This window comes from Chanos chanos, chromosome 6 (assembly GCF_902362185.1).
Source record: "Chanos chanos chromosome 6, fChaCha1.1, whole genome shotgun sequence".
In the NCBI taxonomy this organism is placed as follows: Eukaryota; Metazoa; Chordata; class Actinopteri; order Gonorynchiformes; family Chanidae; genus Chanos; species Chanos chanos.
The window spans coordinates 48,278,907-48,304,557 of NC_044500.1; the positions used below are offsets into that span (position 1 = coordinate 48,278,907).

The window sequence follows — 25,651 nt, forward strand, 5'->3', positions numbered from 1 at the left end:
CCTCGTGCCAACCGAGGGCCTCGCGGTCGGACATCAAAGGGCAAAGTTATGGGACACAACACAACAAGGGGCTCGACCTTTGACATTTTAACTTGTCCCGCCCCCACATTCCTAACGCAAGGCAACAACCCACACACCGGGGCTCGGTGGAGACGGCACATAGTTTCACTGAACAAACAACCAAATCAAACACCACCACTACACTGTGTTTTTCCATCTGACAAGGGCCATGAGTCAAACTCAAAACTCTTGTCGAACCTCGGTTACGAACAAACTGAAGGGAAATCGGCCCGTGGACTGAATGAATGTACTTTAGGCAAACGTAAGAGGCATTGGGAAACCAAATCTCATTCAGCATCGCAGTATGATGTGCTTGTTTAAACAGGGTTTTACTAAAGATGCTGCATACCACTGGTCTCCCCGGGCCGTCGGACAAACAGCAGCGAGAGAACGTCTTTTGAAGATGGACCCGGGGATTAGGAGGGGTAGGAAACCCGCTCCAGTCGAGGGATCTCGTACAGACATGCGCTCAGACGCACTTCTTTCTCTCCAGACTCAAATCCTTCACAGACCCAACAGTAAAACAGGCGTCTGTTTCCACTAACGACATCAAAGCCAGTCTAATTATACCACTGTGCTAGGGTGACTGAACCACTTCACCTCCAAAGACAGGAGATAGAGACCAAATGGCTCTGATGTACAATGTCGTTGGGAACACATTTTTTCATAAATATTGTATTTATATGTGTTTATATACATATATATATATATATATACACACACACACACACACACACATATATATATATATAGCCCGACCTATGAATTATGTAAAGGATGAATTGTTCTCTTCATATTGTAGTGAAAATAAAAATTGATTCATTCATTTATAAGTTATGACCCTTCCATACATTCTCCATAATGAACACACACACACACAGGTTTTTTAACCAGATAAACTATTTTACTCATGTATAATAACTCTGATTACTTACATGAAAATACAGTGTCACTAGTGCATATTTGGGCTCCACTCAAACACACGTGCGCACACACACACACACACACACACACACACCTTCATGTAATCCAAAAACATGGGCAAGCTGCATAACACACACACACACACATACTGAGACAGACAGGCAATCTCTTCTCTCTTCCTTTCAAACACACACACACGCACACACGCATGTGTCTCTGTACATCACAGGCAAGAGAACTTTAATCTAATATCTATAGTTTTACACTGAAGCATAAATCAGTTGATCCACTTTGTGTTTCTGTTTTTTCAGCATGGGGGGGGGGGGCAGCCTTTCAGCAAAGCCTCCTAAAGCACATTTAGTCCTCCCGGCCACACGGGGCGCTGCAGTACATCCTCTCTGGAGACTACTACAGGTGATCACGATGTCTGGAGTCGGCTGCGAGGATGTGAAAGGGATAACAGAGGGCAGTCGCAACCGGGGTCGTTTTGGGGTGGGGTGGGGGTGGGGGTGGCATCAAGTGACATCTCCCAGGGTGCACTGGGTGTGAGTGATCTAAATCTCGCAAATTATGACGGGAAAATCAACGTGGATTCGAGGATGGTCCAGCTTAACAATGCCCTGCAAACACACACACACACACACACACACAGGAGATGAAAACACAAAAGCTATAAACCCACAGAAGCAGCTCATTTCATTTTTACCAGCGTCAGTGACAAATAAACAGCTTCACTTATGGATGAGAGTGGTGAAAACATAACATAAACACATAAAATAAACATCTAATGCTATTTTTATTTTTTACTGTGGAGTGTCACTGGCACAGAATATCACTTACAGATTCAATGCTAAGAGATTTTAAAAAACTAAAACAAAAACAAAAACAAACAAACCAAAAAAAACCCCCAAAGAGAATAGTAGATTTGTTGGCTCTGTCGCGGGGCTGTGACATCATTTCCGACATTCGGAAGAGAAAAAAAAAAAAAAGTTTTCACAGTTCCCCCTAAAGCCCTCGTCTTGCAGCCTCAGTGTCTGCGGTGTTCCAGCTGAGGGTTCCTTTGGGAAACTAACCCAGGGTTACACGTATCAAGTTTCTCAGCGGCGAGAGACCAGCTGATCTACAATCAGTGTCTGCCTTCCAGAATGGTCACGAATAAAATAACACTGACAAAAAAAAAAAAAAAAGAGGGAGCAGATCCTGGATCAGTGGTCTTACAACGACACAACCAGGTCCCTGTGTGTTTACCTGAGGTATGAGGTTCCTCTGTATCCTCTTCAGCTTGGCCTTCTTCCGGCCGTTTTTCGTCACCACTGTCTCCTCGTAGAACTCGTGGGCCAGGTCACCGTCCTCGTCATAATACAGGGAACTAAAGTGGAACAACAGCGGGCTGTTAGCTCACCTCCTCGGTCTCCTGACTCACACAGTAGAGCCTGCCTACTGGTGCCTTACTGCCAGGCAGAGAGAGAGAGAGCAGCCAAACATGTGGAAGAATACTATAAAATCTTTGTTTATTGCGGAGGGAAGGTGCACAGCTGGCGTAACGACACAGAAAGAGCCTTGCTCTGAAAACAGCCTTCAAGTCGGCACTCCAAACGCTTAAAGCCTTTTAACCGAAAGTCAAAAAACTAAAAACAAAAAAACAAGCCAATCCTGTAGTTTGAGGCTAACTCTGCGTCTGACTGAAAGCAGAGAGCCAACCGCCAGACTCAGATAATTACAGCCTGTGTTTAGCAGAGTAAAACCGCACCTTTCTTTCTCCGCTTTACTGGCCTTTGTGAGACCAGCCAGTTACCATACATCTGCGCGGGTTAATCATCTCTGTATAACGCTATTACCGAAACAGTAACCAAACAACCAATCATGAGCCAGAAAATTACCTCCTCCTGGTGAAGACAAATGGTGTGGCGTTTTTGGAACCTCTGAGTCGGGCCAGGGACTGCTCGTTCCCCTCGCCGCCTCCATCCACTCCGGCACCTGACCCGGAGAAAGGCCAGACACCCTTAGACTTGGACCCGCTGCCGCCCATCCTTACAGACAGGGCATTACTGTGTGTTTGTTTGCGAGAAGGCAGGCGGCCTGGAGAGCGGTCAGCGCTGAAAAAGACAGCGACACAACGGATTAAATGACTCAGAAAAGACTGCGAGGATTGCTTCAAATAACTGTTCTATGGACGGCCTCGAGCTCAGCACGCTCTTATTGTAGAAACGTGCACAGTGGTGTAGGTAACGCGCCTCATTTATGAGACACATCTGAACGGTGAAAAGTTTTGTCGTATTAGGTGCCAAAATAAATCTATCAGAAAGTTAGTGCCAACATGAGGCGACTGCACGCCAGCTGGAAAAACATTACTTCATAGACTGTCAATGATTACAACACTTCCTAGCACATCTCTATACCGCGTCATTTTCCGCTTTGACCATCTCCACAGGCCAACGGGGTGACCCGTGACCCCCTTTGGCGAAATTAATTAAACAATACCTGATATTCACGCAGTGGCTTCGCTTAACAAAGTTTAATACCGGGAAATGAATGAGAAACGTGCTGTAAACCAAAATCTTTTTCAATCAGGAAACGTCGCCGTTTCACCTCGCCACCTTGCTAAGTTTGAGTGCCAAGAATCATCCCAGTTTATTAAGATTACACCTGATTGTAGACAACAACACTGCTAACAATACTGAAGAATTTACTTTATCAAACTGAGCTACCACTGGAGTTAGCGTGGTTTGCTGTTACCATCACTCCAAGTTCCATAAACACTGTCGGATGGAGCTTCGTCCAAAAATAACCTGACACATACGCTAATCCAGGCCAGCGATAGCAACAAACCAGCTTTAATAATCGGCTATCGAAAGCATACGATTAACACTCCGAGTACACTGCTAGCTGGCGAGGACAGCTAGGCTACACGGGTCAGGTTATTTGAACTAGCAACCATGGCTTCTATTGCTGTTCTGTTCTGTTCCTCTGCAAAGACTAACAGCTGACAGAAATCAATTACTGTTACAGTGACGCAGGACTGGTGAATTAAAAAGGTGCTTCAATCCAAAGAAAAGACCTCAAACCCAAAGAGGTATGAAAACGCTGGCGTGAAACTTAGTCCGTTTAAATAACAAAGCCTAATCAAACTAACGAGCTACGCAAGTATACGGACACGGAGCCAAACTAGCGCTTGCAAAAACAGCCTGCTAGTGTAAACTGAATGAGACCAAGACCGTACATACTGCTTTTGTACAGGCCAGCTTCATGTCTTCATTCCTCTGGTTCGTGGTTCATGAGGATCTCTTGCATTAAGACGCGTCTCTTTACTGTTTACAATGCTAACAAATGCAGCAGCTACCAAAACAAACCACCGAGCTCCTCTGCTCCTAGAACTCAAGAACTGCGTTCACTTTACGCAGTACAGTAATCCGCCGTACACTTTACGCCACCAAACTACATGTTCTCTCACTGGAGTTTCTGTTCTCTAGTATTGCATAGAACAGCGACAGAAAATACATAGACTTGACCTAGATGCAAAAAGGCGGAAAACCTTTTCAATGCCATAGTGTTTAAATGTCTTTGGAAAACATCACTGCGAGGAACCGCCTAATTCGTTAAAAACCATGTTGTAACGGAAAAATGGTATTGTACTTACATTTGTATAAATATAGACGCGTGCGTGTTTAAAATTATGGTGCATGTAACCACTTAATATTATGGATTGTGGTAAAGATCATTAACCTTAAATCATAATGGAATGCTATAATCCTAACAACAGTGTGTAAGCAATGAAAAAAAGTATTCAAACAATAACACTCCCCCTTGCCCCAAAACCAACAGACACCACACGCATTTACTGTGCAGAACTATTTATTGCAGGAAAAACTTTGATTATGTTTTCCAAAAAAAAGTGGAAACATTCAGTGAAATATGAACAGTGATAGAACAGTGATAGAACCCATCAGAATGTCAAAGTTAACAGTGGTCAAGAAAGAAAAACATAAACATGACACAGACAAAAGAATAAGCAAACAAACAAACAAAAAGACATTACCCTGCCCTGTGTAATATACATTTGTGAGTGTGTATGTGTACGTGTGTGTGAGGGTGAGTGTGTGTGTGTAAGTGTGTATGTGTGTGTAATTTTTGTAAGTGCTCTAATCTAGAAATAATCCCTATCTTTAATTTAGGATTAATTTTCTAGTTCCAGCAAATGTTGGTCATCTGAAGAGTCACTCCTGACAGACGAGTGAAACTTCCTCACAATGTTCAAAAACATTCATCACAACTCAAAGCATTCACCTCAATAATCAGTCACTCAGACCTGGAGAACAGTGGAACCACAGAGACCAACAGTAACACACGGACTACAGTCAAGTCTGACTGCTAATACTGTTATGGTCTTTCACTCACTACTGTGTTCACTCACTCAATCACAAATCTGCTCTGAGGCACATGATTCGCTCTCTCTCGCGCCATCATTCGATCGTTCGCTCTCTCTTGCACAACTCTCTCACTCTCCAGGTAAAAGGCACATCAGGTTCATCACTATCTCTCTCTCTCACACTCTCATTCCCTGCTAGTCCTCTCCTTTCAAGAGAGGAGTTTAGGAGGATGGCTGTCCACTTGGGTCTTTGGCTGCAGCGATGACTGAGGCCCCCTAGTGGTGGCCAGTCAGACACACACACACAGGCGCTCCTGTGGGGAGGTGCATTGCTCAGCCGGGGGTGGAGTTAGACAGCGCCTCCCTGATGCGTCCCCGTGCGCGCTCGTAGCGTTGGATGATCTGTTTCACGTGCTCTTCTTCCTCACGTTTGAGAATTTTCAGAAAGTTCTGGAGCTCTGGCATGGAGAAGGCGTCCCACTGTGAAAGGCAGAGAACATTAAAACTCAGAGGAACGGGTCAAACTGCGAGTTTTATCCGAAAGCCTGCGTCAAACTGAACACTCAACCCACTGATAGAAACATTCAGAGTTGTAAGTGTTTGCGAATACGGAAAACTCACAGAACTAGTGTCAGTTTCAAAGACATTCATTGTTATGGAGAGTGTCAAGACAAGTTATTTAATGACAGAAAAACACTGAATCACTGAAACAGTGGTATTTTCTCTGGTACTGTGCACATCTGCTTTGAAGAGGGTTATTTTACACACGAGACATAGGTTGTGTGTGTGTGTGTGTGTGTACGTCTTTCTGATTCGGGTACTCACATTAACCTCTCCGGTCTCATTCTCTTTCAGAACCAGGCTGAGGACTTTCTCATTGGGCCCAGCACAAAGACGCAAATACAGAGGACACTCCTCATCAGACAGCTTACGCAGGTACACTGAGAGAGAGAGAGAGAGGTTTAGATTTAGACTGAGATTAGATTTAGACTGAGATTAGATTTAAACATAGATTAGATTTAGATGACTTGTTCCTTGTATTCCTTATCATTTGTATGACTGCTCTGGCAATACAGATGCCAATAAAGCACTTTGAATTAAATTGAATTCAACTGAATTGAGAGAGAGAGAGAGAAAGAAGGGAGGAAATACTCTGTCAGGTCTGGGCAACCAGGTGTGTGTGTGGGTGTGTGTGTGTATGAGTGTGAGTGTTTGAGAGTGTGTGAGTGTGTGTGTATGTGTGAGTGTGTGAGTGTGTATGAGTGTGAGTGTTTGAGAGTGTGTGAGTGTAAGTGTGAGTGGGGTGGGGTTGGGGTGACGTGGGGTGAAAGGTGTGTGCTAACCTTGCTCATGGCGTTCGCTGCGTTCGTACAGGGCGAACTTGGCGGGGTTATCGATGACGGTGAACTTTTTCAGCAGGGCTTCGATGACCTCACGGGCGCGCGTGCGGGAGCTGATGTGCAGGTGCTTGGCCGTGTCTTTGGGCAGGTAAAAGGAGGTGCGTCTCTTTAAGGGCCCCGTCCGCCTCCCGTTGGCTGAAGAGGCAGTGCCTTTTCGGGGGGGCGGGACAGACACAGGCCTGACCAGCTTCAGATGGACCTTAATAAAGCCCGTGTAGGAGCCGTCTTTATTCTGCAGCAAAAAAAGAAACAACAGCAACTTTAATGACACACTGCACAGACTCACTTCCTGTGTGAGGGTGAACTTTTCACACATACACACGTTCATGGCTCCTACACTTTTCAAATGTCTCCCCTTTATCTCACAACAGACCACCCGGATTCTCCCGGTTCACCTCCTGTCAGTCACTGAGCTAATGTGTGTGATCATGAAAAGCCTGAATGTTTGAATGCATGCGTGTGTGTGTGTGTGTGTGTGAGTGTGAGAGAGAGAGAGAGAGAGAGAAAGAGAGAGAGAGAGAGAGAAAGAGAGAGAGAAAGGGGGTTTAAATATTCACCAAGGCCATGAAGAGGTTGCTGTTTATCTGAGCGTTGTACTCTTTCACTTTCTGCTGAATCTCAGCCAGAGACAGCTCCTGCTTCCCCTGCACAACCTGTTCATCCTGAGAGAGAGAGAACAAACATATCATATTTCTGTTATTGTCTGAATCACATGTTCTTTTGCTGACCAGTGCACACAGCCCTGTTCTTCCAGTCTTCCTCTTACTGGTCCCACAGTTCTAGTTCAGTTCACCAAAACGCTGACGATGACTAGTTTCAATTGACCTACTTCCTACTTCTCAAAAAGGATCATAATTAAGGGTGTATACATAGAGTCAGTCCATGAATTTCCACACAGTCTGCACATAGTATGTAAAGAGGATTTATTTATGGAGGTCGTTCACTAAGAAGTTATCTTGTCTGTGGGGAGAACATATTCATGACACACTTACACCACTAGGTGTCAGCAGCGAGTGGGTTTGGGAATTGTCTCAGAGACACAGTGAATGAGTCAGCACGTGAACTGAATTAACTATGGAGATGAACAGACAGACGGTGATGAGCAAACTCTGGACACCTGTGAGAATCTGCAAGTGTGTCACATCCACCCATAAAACAAGTCTGACTTCTCTTCAAACAAGTTTGGCCCTTTACTCAGTTTCAAGTCCTTGGGTTGACAGTCAGCATAAAACCGTCTTTAAACTGACCTCTACAGCGTCCTCAACGATATAACACACCGCTTCGAAACTTCACCGCCAACATCCCCTGCGGTCACGCGCAGCAGACAAACCAGTTTAGTGTAAACACTGGTGTCTGTGTGTGTCTGTGTGTGATCACATGTCGCATGCGACAGTCAGGTGTGTCTGTTCACTGGGTGTGACTTCTCCAGGCTGATTTTTAAGAGTGTGGGAAACACACACACAACACAGACTCTTCTCACAGAGTGTGGGAAACACACACACACACACACAACACAGACTCCTCTCACAGCAGCTGACAAGACAACTGCAGGCAATATACGATCATTCCTCTTACAATCTTCCCCTCCCCCACACACACGCAAGAACACGCACACACATACACATACACACCAAATAAACTGAGGCAACTGTTCACCTCCAGATATTAAGTAACAAAATTCCAATCTCTGAGTAATAATTTTCTTTAACTTTATAGTTGATCCCACTCGGCATCCTAAACACACACACACACACACACACACACACACACAGAGGGAAGTGATGGACTATTGGCACTCTTGTATTTCCTCTTTCTGTAATATGAAGCCGTGTGTCCAGCGAAGGCCGTTGGTTCCCTGTTGCATCAGATTCCATACTTCCTCTCCAGCCTCTCCAAAGAGCCATGATGTCAGTGCCAACCAATCGGATTCCCTGGTCCCTCCCCTTCTCCAGAAAACAGCAACCCCGTAAGAGCATGCAGCTGTCCGTCACGCTTGTTCTGGCTGTGAGTGTGCATTCCTGACTGGGGTGCTCATGTAAAAATAGCCTGTGTCATTTCCCATCCCCGGACTGAAAGACTCCCTTGTGTGGACTTTTCTCACGTGGGAGTCATGGCGATTTTTTATGACCTTATTCACGCATCCTGTAGTAAAACGCTATTCATCTGCGCTCTCAAATATCTGTCCCACCATATGAATGCCTCTACGAGCTGCTTTAGCTGTTCCATACATTCTGATCTGAGAATTCTAAAGACATTCTAGAATGTTCCGAGTGGCTTTGAGAGAATCACCCCGGTGTGAGCAGCTACAGGAGTGGGAGAGAGTTTGAGTTTTGGAGGAACAGCTGTACTCGTCAAAAGAAGAGAAGCTCAGTTATCTTATCAGTCCACACTGCAAAACAAACACAGCCGTTCAGCCATCACCCTTCCCTCTGCGTCCATATACCTCAGAGCCAACAAACCAGGAAACCTCCGGCTGAATCCCAGTGCCTTTCTGTGTGTGGGAATTTCAGACTATGTGAAGAGGAGGCTGTGCCCTCAGTCTGGAACTGGAACGGAACCAGGCCCCTACACACACACATGACTGTGTCTCTTCACACACACTCACACATATGCCTGTGTCTCTACACACACACTCACACATATGCCTGTGTCTCTACACACACACACACGCCTGTGTCCCTACACACACACACTCACACACATGCCTGTGTCTCTACAAGACCAGACCAGCCCTGCATGGCTTATGCCTGCCCTTTAAACACTCAATAACCAATCAAACAGACCATTAACAGCTTAATAGCATTGTGGTCAAACTCTCTCACACACACACACACAAACCTTACCCTAAACCCAACCCTTAACCCAGGGTGCATCCTAGGCCCACACCTAAGCCTGTCTATTGTAAGTTGACTCACTAAACAAGTTTAGCGCTATGCAAATGTTTATCACTGAAACCCAGTGCTGCGGATCTGATGGGTCTGTCAGTCTACTCTAAAACTGAACCCTTGTGTACCAGTGCTACTGCTCCTGCCTACGCTGACAATGGCTTATATTTATATACATAAAAATTCCAGTCACTGTGTCAGTAACATGGACACTTTCTTCACTCTGCATTTACATACTGTATTTCCCCTTGTGTTAGCTGACCCACGGGTCTGCGCAACGTACAAATACTCATCTCCCCTGAGACGACGAACTCAACCATTATGTGATTATGACGTGTGTAGAGTCTCACTGGAGACACCGACTCTAAAGCGGGCCTCTCTACCTGAGTGGAGTAAATGACTAAAGAAAGATGATCAAAGTGTTTATATCGTATTTCTACAGATCTCAGGGTTTTAGCGTTTATCCTCACTAAGGTCGGGCGTTTTCAGGTTCAATCACTCTTATTGTAAACTTCTACGCTGATTAAAAACAAAACAATGAGAATCCACCCCTATAGAGCGTAAAGGTCGCGGCGCTTTCTAAATGAGAATGGTCGTTTTTGAGGAGTGTGTTACTAGAGGCAGACATTCCTATGGTAAAGACTGTCACAATTATTCATCAGGGCCTCCAGTCATAACAGCTGCCGTATCTGATGCATCCCCAAAACATGCCTGCCTCGGCCTGCCGGACAACCTCTGAAGCGCCGTTTAACTGTTATCAGCGTTTACAGGAATGAACGGAGATAAACACGAGACCAGACACAACAGCTATAAATATTGTTATTCTGGTTACTAAGAAAAGCCTAATAGAAAACTATACGAGAACTTTCACAGGTCTTAAGATGAAAAAATCAAAACAGAATAATTTGAGCCATCCACACTGCAATAAACACATTTGAATCAGTCTGAATTTCCTTAAAATATTTAGTTACCGTGAATAGGTCATTTGAACGGAGAGATCAACACAACAGATTCATAAAGTTTAGAGTCCGTGCCTTACGACCGCTGTAACGCGACCACTTGCGGTTGATAGTTAGACAACTTTTAAGAACTGGGCCAACACCCGGCAAACAATGTAAACCATGTATCGAGCGTCTCTGAACAGCATTTTACTAAATATTCGAGAATTCTCACCTTTACTTTTGGCGGCTCTGCCTTGGGTTTGCGAATGAACGATGTGCGGGCGGTGTAATATTGCTCGAACTCCGAGTCCGAGTCCGAGTCGCTGCAGTAGCCGCTGCTGGTAGAACTGCCCCATGTCATCTCAAAAGACGGGGTTTTATCGGAACAGCTGGCTTCGCTCATGGTAAAAAATATATCCAAAGTAAACTTTTTAAAAGGAATATTACAGCGCACTGTGTGTTTTAATGCGCTAAAAGCTGAAATAGGAGTTGGCAAACTTCTTCGAGGTGGCCAATCTTAACAAAACGTCTGTTTCTAAACGTAGCCTGTCTATTCAGAACTCTAAAGCGATGAACGTTGTCGAACAAAGATATTTAGTAAATAAAAGATTAACAGCGTATTGCTTCGACCAGATGCTATCTCACGTTAAAACTAGTGAGATCCCACGTTGCCCAGCGTCCTCATACCGGATGCGCCCCGCCCAGGCCGTTAAGATTGGAAAATATACAACACTAGCCAAGCCCCGCCATGATTGGGTAGAAACGGGAAGTTCCAACTCGACAATGATGTCACATCACCCCCCTGTGCCCCCGGCCCGGCCTGTTTCTCTCTTCTTTTTTTCTCTTTCTGACTGCCGTAACATTAGAACATGAAAACGGGTAGGGGGGAGGGTTACCCCAACGAATTCAACAGGCCTACTTTTTGGGAATAATCCTCAAAACATGACAGCGCTAATCGAGATGAACCAATCTGCGCTTCACACCCAAAACATTTTGCAGTAAACCGTCCAGTCAAGCAGTTCAGCGGCCATATTCAAATAGGAATATTTATCTGCGTTAAAATTTGAATATAAAGAAGGAAATGAAACCGAGTAGGACCAGCTCCAGTTGAATGCCCAGCCAGACTGGGAACAGAGGCAGCTACAGTGACGGGCACTAATAAACTCGATATATCCGCTCATACATTAATACACTAACCATTCACTCAAATATTAAAAGCCAAATCATCCATTTATACATTCATAATCGAATCATTTAGTATTTGTACCTTAAATTCACTTGACTGTGTGTGTGTGTGAGTTTATGCATGTGTCTGTGTGTGTGTGTGTGTGTGTGTGTGTGCGTGTGTGTGTGTGTGTGTGTGTGAGCGTGTGCATGCGTGCATATATTTGGATTGTACACAGTCTGTTTTTTCCATATACTGAGTCATGTTACGTAGGTGGTTTTTGACTGTGTGTTGATTGATCAGGATGTTGCAGACCATGCTATGTGAGTGTGTCTGCTTCTGTGTGAATGGCTGATTTTTCATTTCTGAAATATCTCACCAACCTTATTGACAAAAACTGTCTGACTGTAAAGGTCAAATGATCACCTCTCCTACATGTTCCTATTCACTGTGAGTGATCTACAGTGATCTACTCTGTCTGTACACTGTAATATACTGTGTTTGTATGAGAACTTTATACTGTTACACAGTTCCTCATTGTCACAGGACAGATACCAGAATAATCAACATGTTTATTGCATTTATAACTCTGGAGATACACAGCACCTATCTGATAATGTGGATCATATCGTATCGTATTGCATCGTATTGCATTTATCCCACTGGTGACTTTACTACAGCTGCACAGGAAAGTGATTTACATTTAAAAACAGATCTTCCACGACTTGAAGTTACCAGAGATTTTGGTAATATGGCAATAAATTTGGCCATAATCCGATCTCTCTCTCTCTCTCTCTCTCTCTCAGTACACATACCTAAGCACTACAGTAAGGTACTACAGTAAGGCACTACAGTAAGGCACTACAGTAAGGTAGTACAGTAAGGTACTACAGTAAGGTACTACAGTAAGGCACTACAGTAAGGTACTACAGTAAAGTACTACGGTAAGGTACTACGGTAAGGTACTACAGTAAGATACTACAGTAAGGCACTACAGTAAGGCACTGCAGTAAGGTACTACAGTAAGGCACTACAGTAAGATACTACAGTAAGGTACTACAGTAAGGTACTACAGTAAGATACTACAGTAAGGTACTACAGTAAGGCACTACAGTAAGATACTACAGTAAGGCACTACAGTAAGGCACTACAGTAAGGTACTACAGTAAGATACTGCAGTAAGGTACTACAGTAAGATACTACAGTAAGGTACTACAGTAAGGCACTACAGTAAGGTACTACAGTAAGGTACTACAGTAAGATACTGCAGTAAGGTACTACAGTAAGATACTACAGTAAGGTACTACAGTAAGGCACTACAGTAAGGTACTACAGTAAGGCACTACAGTAAGGTAGTACAGTAAGGTACTACAGTAAGGTACTACAGTAAGGCACTACAGTAAGGCACTACAGTAAGGTACTACAGTAAGGCACTACAGTAAGGTACTACAGTAAAGTACTACGGTAAGGTACTACGGTAAGGCACTACAGTAAGGTAGTACAGTAAGATACTACAGTAAGGCACTACAGTAAGGCACTACAGTAAGATACTACAGTAAGGTACTACAGTAAGGTACTACAGTAAGATACTACAGTAAGGTACTACAGTAAGGCACTACAGTAAGGCACTACGGTAAGGTACTACAGTAAGGCACTACGGTAAGGTACTACAGTAAGGTACTACGGTAAGGTACAACAGTAAGGTACTACAGTAAGGTACTACAGTAAGATACTACAGTAAGGCACTACAGTAAGGTACAACAGTAAGGTACTACAGTAAGGTACTACAGTAAGATACTACAGTAAGGCACTACAGTAAGGTACTACAGTAAGGTACTACAGTAAGGCACTACAGTAAGGTACTACGGTAAGGCTTTGACTAAAGACTCTGTCTTACCACGTTAGTGTCTGTCTCTATGGTGTCCAGCGTTCCCTCGGACAGATCCACTGTGGACCCATGGTCCAGACTGCAGTTGAGCTTAATGAGAGCCCGACAGCGGTAATGACACGTAAACCTACAGTCTGACACACACATACAGAGAGAGAGAGAGAGAGAGAGAGAGAGATTCTCACATTAGATATATTACGATGTAATTACGATATTTCACATTGTCTAAAATGTCTTATGACCAAGCGTCTGAGAGAGAGATTGCACAATAGATATTACTTCTGCTTTCTTCCTCTTCAAAAAAGAGGGAGACAAAAAGAGAGGAGCCCCCCCCCCCCCCCCCCCCGGCTCCCAAAAAAAATAGCTCGGTTGCTGTGTCACTGATGAATCCACTGCCCACTGAACCCAGTATCACCACTGTGTTTCCCTGTGGGACCAGTTTACCCAGTCTAGCCAGTCTTACGAACAGCATGCAGTCACCTCTTCACCCACTGCAGTTTCACAGTCAACCACAGCATCCAGTTACACTTCCACTGCATCACGAGGTGGAGAGAGACATTTCGTCAAAGACAAAACTATTCAGTTCTCTTCTCATTCTCAGTCTGGAATAATGCACAGCAGATTTCTATACCGGTCAAAACTTATGCTCAACTCTGTGGACATTACCAAGCGTTTCGGCTATGCGAAAGGTGAACGCCATGAGCAAGGCATTTTTTTAAAAGACATTTTTTTTTTTATAATTCCAAAGGCATCCCTGTGTGGGGATGAGGGCAGGAGGGCAGCTCTGTCTTATGGGACAAACAGATTTGTGAGGTTGTATGTTCCCACTTCTCTTTTCTCCTCTGCTCAGATTTGTGGCAATAAATATGTACTGCCCTCTAGTGGTGAGTTAGAGTACTCACACGTGTGAGGGAATGAATTTAGAGTGAAGGTCTTTCTGACGTTTTAGATGATCTTTCTTTTCAGTGACTGGATAAACGCAGCGATACCACAGCAAAGTTAATGTATTCTTTATATGCATACATAACTGCACTGCATGACCCAAACACACACACACACACACACACAGAGTAAATATGAGTGATAAAGAAAGTTAAATCTCTTTGGTGTGAATCAATTTTTCTGGTAGAGTATGAGAGGTGGGGGTTGGGGAAAGGAACTATGGAACCACAGAATTAGAATGTTGAAGCTCCATCCCCATGACAACCGTAGGTGTGTAATGTGGTCCGTGCATCAAACATTCCATCAGCTGAGCATGGAACACAACACAGAGACTAAATGAAACCATATGACCCTCAGACCTGTTCAAAAAGCATTACTCCACTGAAAAATGAGAACTTACTGGAAACTGTATGAGAGAGAGAGAGAGAGGGAGAGAGAGAGAGAGAGAGAGAGAAGGGGGGTGAGGGACAGAGAGGAAAAGAGAGAAGAAGTTCAAAGAAAGGCAAATGAATTGAAGTGAAGAAACAAAGAGATGACAAGATAATACAAGGTGACAGATGAGAGGAACAGGTATAGAGAAAAGAAAGAAAGAGATAGAGAGAGAGGGGGGGGGGGGCGGTATGTACAAATGTCTCTGAGCAGGAAACAGGCAGGGCTTTACAGCAGAGTTTGAGGTTTGATTCTTCTCTCCCACAGCTACTCTGATTGTGCTTACAGGCACACACGCACACACACACACACACACACACACACACACACACACACACTCATTCACACACACACACACACGCACGGACACACACACAAACACCCATTCACACACACACACACGCACACACACAAACACTCATTCACACACACACACACACGCACGGACACGCACACAAACACCCATTCACACACACACACACACACACACAAACACTCATTCACACACACACACACACGCACGGACACGCACACAAACACCCATTCACACACACACGCGTGCGCGCACACACACACACGCACACACACAAACACTCATTCACACACACACACACACGCACGGACACACACACAAACACCCATTCACACACACACACGTGCGCACACACACACGCGTGCGCACACACACAAACACTCATTCACACACACACACACACACACACACACTCACACACACACATACAAATTCTCTTTTGCTAACACACACACACACACTCATTCACACGCATGCACGCACTCACACACAAACAGTCACTCACACGCACAAACACACACACACACACACACACACACACACACACACAAACACACACACACACACATGCGCTTTCCTTTCCCATCTTTTTCTCCTCATCCTTACTGTATGGAACAGATACCTCTATTTATTAAATACTAAAACAAACAAACAGATCCACTTACATAAACACTTACAGCACACTTATCACTCTGACAAACACATTCACAAACAGAGACATAAATATTATCCATTTCAATACAGTCACACAAGCCATAGACACAAACAGTTCTGTCATCTACAGTAAGAGAGGAGGCCCAGGGCAAACAGGAAGTGTGGTGTATTCGTACTCTGAGACACACACCCCTGCCCCTGGAGACATCCCCCCCCCCATCTTATTCCAAAACACAAGGTCAGCTGTTTGACTAGAGAGGTTCCCTCTTCCATCTGTCAAAACACACACTGCAAGCTTTAAGGCCGTAACTCTTATTGAACTGAAGTTATGAGTGGTTACATAAGCTATATGATAAGGAAAAAAAAACCCCACAGAGCAGAAGACATATGAAACATCTCAGACTCGTTCGGTTTCAGTCTCAGATTACAGATACAGTTTATCTGGGCAATTAAGAAGAACATGACTTCCGTCTGAGAGTGAGCCAAGTTACTGCTTTACCTCATAATACGCAGTAACGGCCCGACAATTCCACACGGACAGTAAAGGTCTTAAACGCAAAACGTAATTCTCAAGTGACTACGCTGGACACTGCACTGCAGGGGTATCGAGAGGAACCAGCGAGAGTGACTGTTGCTGTGAGTCCCATGACGATATTGTATTTAAAGAGACGTGTGACAGAATGGAAGACAGACATTTTCTTCTCTCAGTTCAGATGAGGCTGGTAGGACAGGGTGTGTCCTTACCACGTCTTCAAAAAGCTATTTGCAGTTCTATTTTTTTTTCTTTTCTTTTTTTTCTCAGAAGCCTCTTAAAACTGTGTGTGTGTGTTTGTACGCAGTGGAAGACCAGTGCTGTTAGAGGTAAGACAGGAACAAAGCATCGATTCACACGAGAAAAGACACATGCCACTCAAAGACACGTGATCAGTGGACGACTGAGTAAATGAATAAACCTGGTTGGGTCAGTGAGTAAATAAATAAACCAGGTTGGGTCAGTGAGTAAATGAATAAACCTGGTTGGGTCAGCGGTTTGTAGACCAACCGCTGCCCATACACCGGACAAGTGTCAGCTTTAAGGCCGGAGTCACGGAAACGTCCAAACATCTGAATCACACGGATCCGCTCATTCCGCAAAGGATACCACAGAGCATATAAAAACACAATGAAACCATTACACACTTGTGTGTGTGTGTGTGTGTCTGTGTGTGTGTGTCTGTGTGTGTGAGAAAAGTGATTATGATGTCTTTTGGAAACGCTGTGACAAATTTGAGACTTGTGGTTGCACTCAGTTTAAATATTTTCTATATTTCTAGCCTTCACGCATACGCCCAGTCACCTCCTGCATTTCCACACACCACAGAGACGTATTACAAACATACTATCAACGTATTAAAAATGTATTACAAACATACTATCAACGTATTAAAAATGTATTACAAACATGTTACAAATAACCAAACACATATGGCATAAACAAAAGACTGATAATTACGACACGTTTATGTCGTAAAAATAGGAGGAATCCGTACTTCTCAAATCCGGATGCATAACCCATCCCTCCCCAGTACCAACACTACAATAAGTTATCTAATAATCTGCTGCATCTTCCACATCAGAGCAGCGGCAGTAACATGTGACATGGGCTGAACCTGTCTGTGGTTCCCTGGATCTCAGAGCCTGAGTGTCATGGCACACGACACTACTGAGAGACCTGAGGACCAGGTCACACACACACACACACACACACACACACACACACACACACACACACACCTGCAGCACTGCATACTCCCTCAGACATTCAGCCAGAGACTCTTTTCACCCTCAATCAGTACACTAATCAACTCCTTATGAGTGTCACAGATATACACAGTATACTAATAAACTCCTTATGAGAGTCACAGATATACACAGTATACTAATCAACTCCTTATGAGTGTCACAGATATACACAGTACACTAATAAACTCCTTATGAGTGTCACAGATATACACAGTACACTAATAAACTCCTTATGAGTGTCACAGATATACACAGTACACTAATAAACTCCTTATGAGTGTCACAGATATACACAGTACACTAATAAACTCCTTATGAGTGTCACAGATATACACAGTACACTAATAAACTCCTTATGAGTGTCACAGATATACACAGTATACTAATCAACTCCTTATGAGTGTCACAGATATACACAGTACACTAATAAACTCCTTATGAGTGTCACAGATATACACAGTACACTAATAAACTCCTTATGAGAGTCACAGATATACACAGTACACTAATCAACTCCTTATGAGTGTCACAGATATACACAGTACACTAATCAACTCCTTATGAGTGTCACAGATATACACAGTACACTAATCAACTCCTTATGAGTGTCACAGATATACACAGTACACTAATAAACTTCTTATGAGTGTCACAGATATACACAGTACACTAATCAACTCCTTATGAGTGTCACAGATATACACAGTACACTAATCAACTCCTTATGAGTGTCAAAGATATACACAGTACACTAATAAACTTCTTATGAGAGTCACAGATATATACAGTACACTAATCAACTCCTTATGAGTGTCACAGATATACACAGTATACTAATAAACTCCTTATGAGAGTCACAGATATACACAGTATACTAACCAACTCCTTATGAGTGTCACAGATATACACAGTACACTAATAAACTCCTTATGAGTGTCACAGATATACACAGTACACTAATAAACTCCTTATGAGTGTCACAGATATACACAGTACACTAATAAACTCCTTATGAGTGTCACAGATATACACAGTATACTTATCAACTCCTTATGAGTGTCACAGATATACACAGTACACTAATAAACTCCTTATGAGTGTCACAGATATACACAGTACACTAATAAACTCCTTATGAGAGTCACAGATATACACAGTACACTAATAAACTCCTTATGAGTGTCACAGATATACACAGTACACTAATCAACTCCTTATGAGTGTCACAGATATACACAGTACACTAATCAACTCCTTATGAGTGTCACAGATATACACAGTACACTAATAAACTTCTTATGAGTGTCACAGATATACACAGTACACTAATCAACTCCTTATGAGTGTCACAGATATACACAGTACACTAATCAACTCCTTATGAGTGTCAAAGATATACACAGTACACTAATAAACTTCTTATGAGAGTCACAGATATATACAGTACACTAATAAACTCCTTATGAGTGTCACAGATATACACAGTATACTAATCAACTCCTTATGAGTGTCACAGATATACACAGTACACTAATAAACTCCTTATGAGTGTCACAGATATATACAGTACACTAATAAACTCCTTATGAGTGTCACAGATATACACAGTACACTAATAAACTCCTTATGAGTGTCACAGATATACACAGTACACTAATAAACTCCTTATGAGTGTCACAGATATATACAGTACACTAATAAACTCCTTATGAGTGTCACAGATATACACAGTACACTAATCAACTCCTTATGAGTGTCACAGATATACACAGTACACTAATCAACTCCTTATGAGTGTCACAGATATACACAGTACACTAATAAACTTCTTATGAGTGTCACAGATATACACAGTACACTAATAAACTCCTTATGAGAGTCACAGATATACACAGTACACTAATAAACTTCTTATGAGAGTCACAGATATATACAGTACACTAATAAACTCCTTATGAGAGTCACAGATATACACAGTATACTAATAAACTCCTTATGAGAGTCACAGATATACACAGTACACTAATAAACTTCTTATGAGAGTCACAGATATATACAGTACACTAATAAACTCCTTATGAGAGTCACAGATATACACAGTACACTAATCAACTCCTTATGAGTGTCACAGATATACACAGTATACTAATAAACTCCTTATGAGAGTCACAGATATACACAGTACACTAATAAACTTCTTATGAGAGTCACAGATATATACAGTACACTAATAAACTCCTTATGAGAGTCACAGATATACACAGTACACTAATCAACTCCTTATGAGTGTCACAGATATACACAGTATACTAATCAACTCCTTATGAGTGTCACAGATATACACAGTACACTAATAAACTCCTTATGAGTGTCACAGATATACACAGTATACAAATAAACTCCTTATGAGTGTCACAGATATACACAGTACACTAATAAACTCCTTATGAGTGTCACAGATATACACAGTACACTAATAAACTCCTTATGAGAGTCACAGATATACACAGTATACTAATCAACTCCTTATGAGTGTCACAGATATACACAGTGCAGTAATAAACTCCTTATGAGTGTCACAGATATACACAGTATACTAAAAAACTCCTTATGAGTGTCACAGATATACACAGTACACTAATAAACTCCTTATGAGTGTCACAGATATACACAGTACACTAATAAACTCCTTATGAGTGTCACAGATATATACAGTACACTAATAAACTCCTTATGAGTGTCACAGATATACACAGTACACTAATCAACTCCTTATGAGTGTCACAGATATACACAGCTCAGTTATAACTCTCAGTGTCTGAATACTCTCTGGATCTGGATCAGTGTTGAACTAACTCAGAGAGTGTTAATACTGTCTTGGTCTGAAGCAGTGTGGAACTGATGCTGAGAGTGTTAATACTGTCTTGGTCTGAAGCAGTGTGGAACTGATGCTGAGTGTTAATTATTGGTTCACTCTCTCAGACCCCATTAACACTAGCTTATTTATTTATTTATTTATTCATTTAGTTTATTAGTTAGTTCTATGTTTGCTGAACACGCATGGTGGAAACTTCTTGAACATCAGCACAGTGAACAAATGAACTATTTATTTTTAATCAACTCTTCATTTTCATTTCACTTTTTTTTAGAGCAGTTTTATCTTCACCCTTGTGTGTGTGTGTGTGTTTGTGTGTGTGTGTGTGTGCGCTTGTGCATGTGCATGTGTTTGTGTGTGTGTGTGTGTGTCTGTGTGTCTGTGTGTGTTGTTCTCGTGTTTAAGAAACAGCGCAGGTTGTGGGAACTTCCCATTTGAATACTGTCAGCCTGTAGCACTGCGGATGGAGACTTTTGTCTTCCTCTTCACACACTGGCCTCATTAAGCTCCATTCAGACTTGATGAATACACAGAACCATGAGAGCAGAACTCGAAACAAAAAGCACATTTATCCTGCTGAGAGCCCTGAAACACCAGACCTAAGCTGCACGTAGACCAGGCGTTACACACTCTGTCAACTAGAAGCATAGAGGAATGGTTCTGAGGGAACACAATCTGGGAGTTGTCTTCTCCTTCCTTCTCTCTCTCTTTCTCTCTCTCTCTCCCCTTCACACCTGCAAACACAGACCTACCCACCCTCCCACCTGGCCACACACACACACACACACACACAGAGAGAGAGAGAGAGAGAGAGAGAGAGAGAGAGAGGTGGTACTCACTGGAACAGCGTAGACTCTGTTTGTACACTCCCCAGATGAAATCTCCACACAGGTCACACCAGGTGGGGTGGGCGTGGCTACAGGGCTGGAAGTTATGCCCCTCTCCGGTGTCTTCCGCCAACTGCGGGCCCCTCATGGTGTCTCCTATCAGCCTGATGATCCTGACCCGGTTCAGGAGTTCCGGGACCTTCCCCGGGCTGATCCGCAGGGCGTTGACCCTCTCCAGCCGAGGTGTCCTCGGGGCCTCGATGTCAGTCAGTTCTATACGATCCTCCGATGCTAACTCTTTTAGCTCGATTAGCTCCTCGTGAGACATTGTGCTTGTTATGTCAACGATTCCTTCACGGCGTAAAATCTGGAGACAACGGCACTGCAAGTTAATTTTAATGAGGCTCTTCTCCTGCTCCTAGAGTCATTATCTAATGCAGTTTGACTGACAGTGGACCAGATTACGCTCTGTGAACTGACGATACAGTTTCCTCACTCTTGGTCCACTAAAGCACGAGGAGACAAGAGACATCGTTCAGATCAAACCAGAGACAGGTTCTTTGAGCTGGTTGAGATACAGTGTCAGAGGTGGAGGAGATCCAGGGAAACGTTCCTTAAGGAAAGGAAGGAATACTTATATAACAACTGTGAAGTCTCTAGTAAACTGTAATTCACTGTCTGCATTCTCAAACAACTTCAAACTTCGACAATTCAGTCTTGGTTCCAAAGGACCTCCCTGCCAACTCTGTAAAGATGGTTGAAAACAGTCCAAGGTGTGTGTATGTCTGTGTGTGTGTGTGTGTGTGTGTGTGTGTTTGTGTTGGTCATTAGGGGGCATTCCTGCACGGTAGTTTAAGTTTACCCACTGATGCCCCTAGAATACTTTACTAGTCTGAATGAATTGACTCCGTGTTGTTCCAACGGGCTAGTGACGGGGTAGGAAGAAGCACAGTGGTAACGAAACAAATAATGTTTAAATTTATTTTTATATATTTATATATAGTTGATTAGGCTAAATACAGTAGAAACTATGGTAGTTCACAGACATCGTTAGGCTGATGGTCATCTTACTTTTATTCTCGTTTCTTTCGTTAAGGGCCGGACAAATTTGACCCATCCCTTCTTTTAACGTTTAATCCAAACCTGTCAAATATTTCTCTTTGTGAGAAGGCTACATAATACAGTATTAACATGTATTTTAGATCAGAAAACATTATGAACATTTAAACTTACCTGAGCTACAAAGTATTGAACGACACACCGTCCTGGCGGTAAAATCCATTCCAGAAAGTCCGTTATAAATCATAGTTTGTCATCTCTTTAGCATGATAAAATGAAGACAATGAGTCCAGCGCAACAAATGCGACTCAGATGGTATTTGACTAAAAAAATCCGTTTATAATGCATTCACTTCAGCTCATTCAGCGGAATCACCGACTTTACTCTCTTTCACCCTGTGTCGCTCGCAGTGAATGTTAAAACGATGTTTAAAACGAAGAAAGATATATTCCCGTGTCATGTCGTCTCTTGTGTGGAGTAACAGATTGCCCAGCGCTGTCACGGATAAAAGTCCATTTAGCTGTGTTCAAAGATAATCCGACATTAACATCAGGCGCAAAGCTGGAGAAGTGTCCCATGATTTTGTCTGACAGGAGAAAAACAGCAGCTCCGGATAGAGAGAAACATCCCAGCCGGTGATATATGCAACGGTGGAGAACATTAATAAGCAGCTACACTCGTGCCGTTACAGAAGTTACACAGACAGAAGTTTTGTAACCCCACATTGCGAAGTAAACTGACATGTTACTCTTAATCGTTTGCATAGATGCAGTCCAATCGGCTCCAGCGAGAGTGAGAGGGGATGGTTTTAATTTAGCAGACCTAAATTGTTTCTGAATAACGGGCGTGCTTTCATCGGACACTTCCGGAATCTAAGCAATTTCTTGCGTGTCGTCTCTCGACTCTCAAAGCGGGCCCGAGTTTGAGTGCTCCGAGAGAAGAGGGGGTTTGATTAGACCTCCCCTTTTCTCCGTGTCCCCTCTTTTGTGATATATCTCAACACGATGGTGTTAAAGCAGTTCTGTTTATATACAGCTCGGGGCCGGCTGCAGGGTGCAATGACTAAGGGGGCATTTGAGATTTGAAAGGGGGCAAACGTGTAAATTATGATTAGGCAACAGTTAAAACTGAGGGGGCAACAATTTTATCTGAGGGGGCAGCGCCCCCTTTAGCCCCCTCCTTGGCGCCGGCTCTGTTACGGCTTCATCTTTGGTTGTGGGTATCTTATGGAATAGATACGGTAAAACGCATATAGCCCTAACGCAAGGTGCGTAACAGCGACAGTTGACTTTCTGGACCGTCGACTCTATAGGTATGTGCGTGAAAAGTTCCCTTTCTAGCAACAAAATGATTTTGGGGAAAGCAGAAATAACTCACCATTAGCAAATTGTTACTTTCGACAGCAAAATATTTGTGCGATATATAGGAGAAAAAAATATTAACTGGAAAAATGGAAACTGCTGAGTGTGAGCACGAGTGCGTGCCAAACAATGTCGGGAACAAGTTGAAAGTCTCCGTGATTAAAAGCGAGAATTTGATTATAAAATGTGTATTGTGTTTTCCATTGTAACCACAAACGTCGACAGTCATCACAAACAATCTAAGGCATCAAACAGAAGTGTGATACGCATAAATTTCGATCCGGTGACGCGGGATTCCCCTGCACAATTGCGGTGGAGTTCGGTCTGCCTACACGGGGCCGTGGCTTTGGCGTTGTCATCGCTCAGACCGGTCTGCTTACGGGCTACCCACGGCTCACCCCACACTGGTCCCACAGCTGCACCACTTAGGAAAGTTTGCAGGGGGAAAGTTGAAACCAAACAGGCTTTACATGCATGTCTTTTATGCGCACGCGCATACTGCATTTTCATGCTTCATATATCCATAATGAGACAATTATTTCTTTGGTCACTGTCAAGGCCAAATTTCTAAAATGGAACATTTTCTTTCTTTCTTTTTTTTTTAAACACCTTAGAGTTTATTCAGTACAAAACCAAAACATCGTCTGAAACAGTCCCTTTAAATGAGTCTTATGTAAAGTATGTTTGAAGAGACACGACAACATGTTTCAAAGTTTAAATATGTTTTAAGACACTGTCCTAACTTTAGAGATTGCTTTCTTGTTTCTCACTGCTCACAGTTGGTGGAAAAAAAAAAAAAATTCTAATGACACAGTGAGTCAACATGACAACCAGCGCTAAACACTTAAATCACATTTTTCTCCAAGAAGTGACTATGGCTTTGGTTATTGATGATGTCACAATGTCAGGCTCCGCCTCTCGAGGGCTAAGGGAACCATGGCAACAGACCTCTGTGTTCCATCTGTGTAGACAGCTGTGAAACACTGTAAATATCTCTCAGTCAGACTGCAGCTGCCGGGTCTTTCTGTCTTTCTTTCTTTCTTTCTTTCTTTCTTTGCTGTCATTCCGCAGAGTTGCAGTCCTTCTCAGGCGCTGATGTTGGGGTTGTTGTGTGGCATGTCTCTGGTGTCTGCCATCAGCTGGCAGGCCGCCTTGTGTTTCGGCCAGTGTTTGACCTGGCACTCTCTTGAACAGATGGAAAAAGAGAGAGAAAACACATAACTATCAGTGATTAATATGAATGGTTTCAGAATCAAATTTGTCAGTTTTTCTTTTTATTTTAGTTTTGTCCAATTTCCGTATACTTCTGTTCCTCATCAGACACTGACCACTTTTTCCACTGGACCGTGGAGCCACTGAGGCTGTTATGTGTGCTGAGGTTCAGGTCACGGTCCCCTGGTCTGTCCACCCTAGTCCTAACACCCTGAGTGACCAGTGGTAGCCGCTACTGCAGTGACAGGGAGGTGACCCCGTGCCTGTTTCACACCCCTAAATACTGCCACCTGTTCCAGCCAGGGCAGGAGCACCACTACCAGGATACGAACCCAGGTTTCCACAGTGGAGGGTTAGAGTCTTTTCTGGACTCCACCGTGCGCCCTAAACAAGGGCTCTCTAACCTCTTTGGAAGGCACAGTTATCTGTGATAACCCATTGCGCCAGTCAGCCAAAGAATTATGTCCTAATCCAAACTGCCCAGTGCTGTCAGGTAACAGAGGAGACTTTGAGCAGAAAAATATTGTTTATACAAAGATAAAAGTCTTTGACTTTGACATTCACGTCA

The 25,651-nt window shown here is 43.2% G+C and overlaps 3 protein-coding genes across 3 annotated transcripts in view; all 3 read right to left on the minus strand.

The window, feature by feature from the left end:
• Window positions 1-979: 979 nt before the first annotated feature.
• Window positions 980-4,341, minus strand: tusc2a (tumor suppressor 2, mitochondrial calcium regulator a). The gene is made up of 4 exons (XM_030777489.1): window positions 4,209-4,341; window positions 2,865-3,080; window positions 2,233-2,353; window positions 980-1,604 (listed from the first exon to the last, which is right to left on the minus strand). Exons 2-4 carry the CDS (start codon window positions 3,011-3,013, stop codon window positions 1,539-1,541), a joined length of 336 nt encoding a protein of 111 aa, XP_030633349.1. The 5' UTR covers window positions 3,014-3,080; window positions 4,209-4,341; the 3' UTR covers window positions 980-1,538.
• Window positions 4,342-5,053: 712 nt separating this feature from the next.
• Window positions 5,054-21,779, minus strand: LOC115814560 (ras association domain-containing protein 1-like). Its single transcript, XM_030777447.1, has 6 exons — window positions 21,464-21,779; window positions 13,639-13,763; window positions 7,308-7,412; window positions 6,694-6,982; window positions 6,176-6,291; window positions 5,054-5,830 (listed from the first exon to the last, which is right to left on the minus strand). The coding sequence occupies exons 1-6, from the start codon at window positions 21,777-21,779 to the stop codon at window positions 5,684-5,686; spliced, it is 1,098 nt and encodes a 365-aa protein (XP_030633307.1). The 3' UTR covers window positions 5,054-5,683.
• A 3,177-nt stretch (window positions 21,780-24,956) lies between these two features.
• The window catches only part of zmynd10 (zinc finger, MYND-type containing 10), an 8,086-nt gene continuing 7,391 nt past the window's right edge, over window positions 24,957-25,651 (minus strand). The window contains exon 12 of the mRNA XM_030778458.1: window positions 24,957-25,056. Within this exon, the coding sequence (XP_030634318.1) occupies window positions 24,957-25,056 (100 nt within the window). The remainder of the gene's footprint in view (window positions 25,057-25,651) is intronic.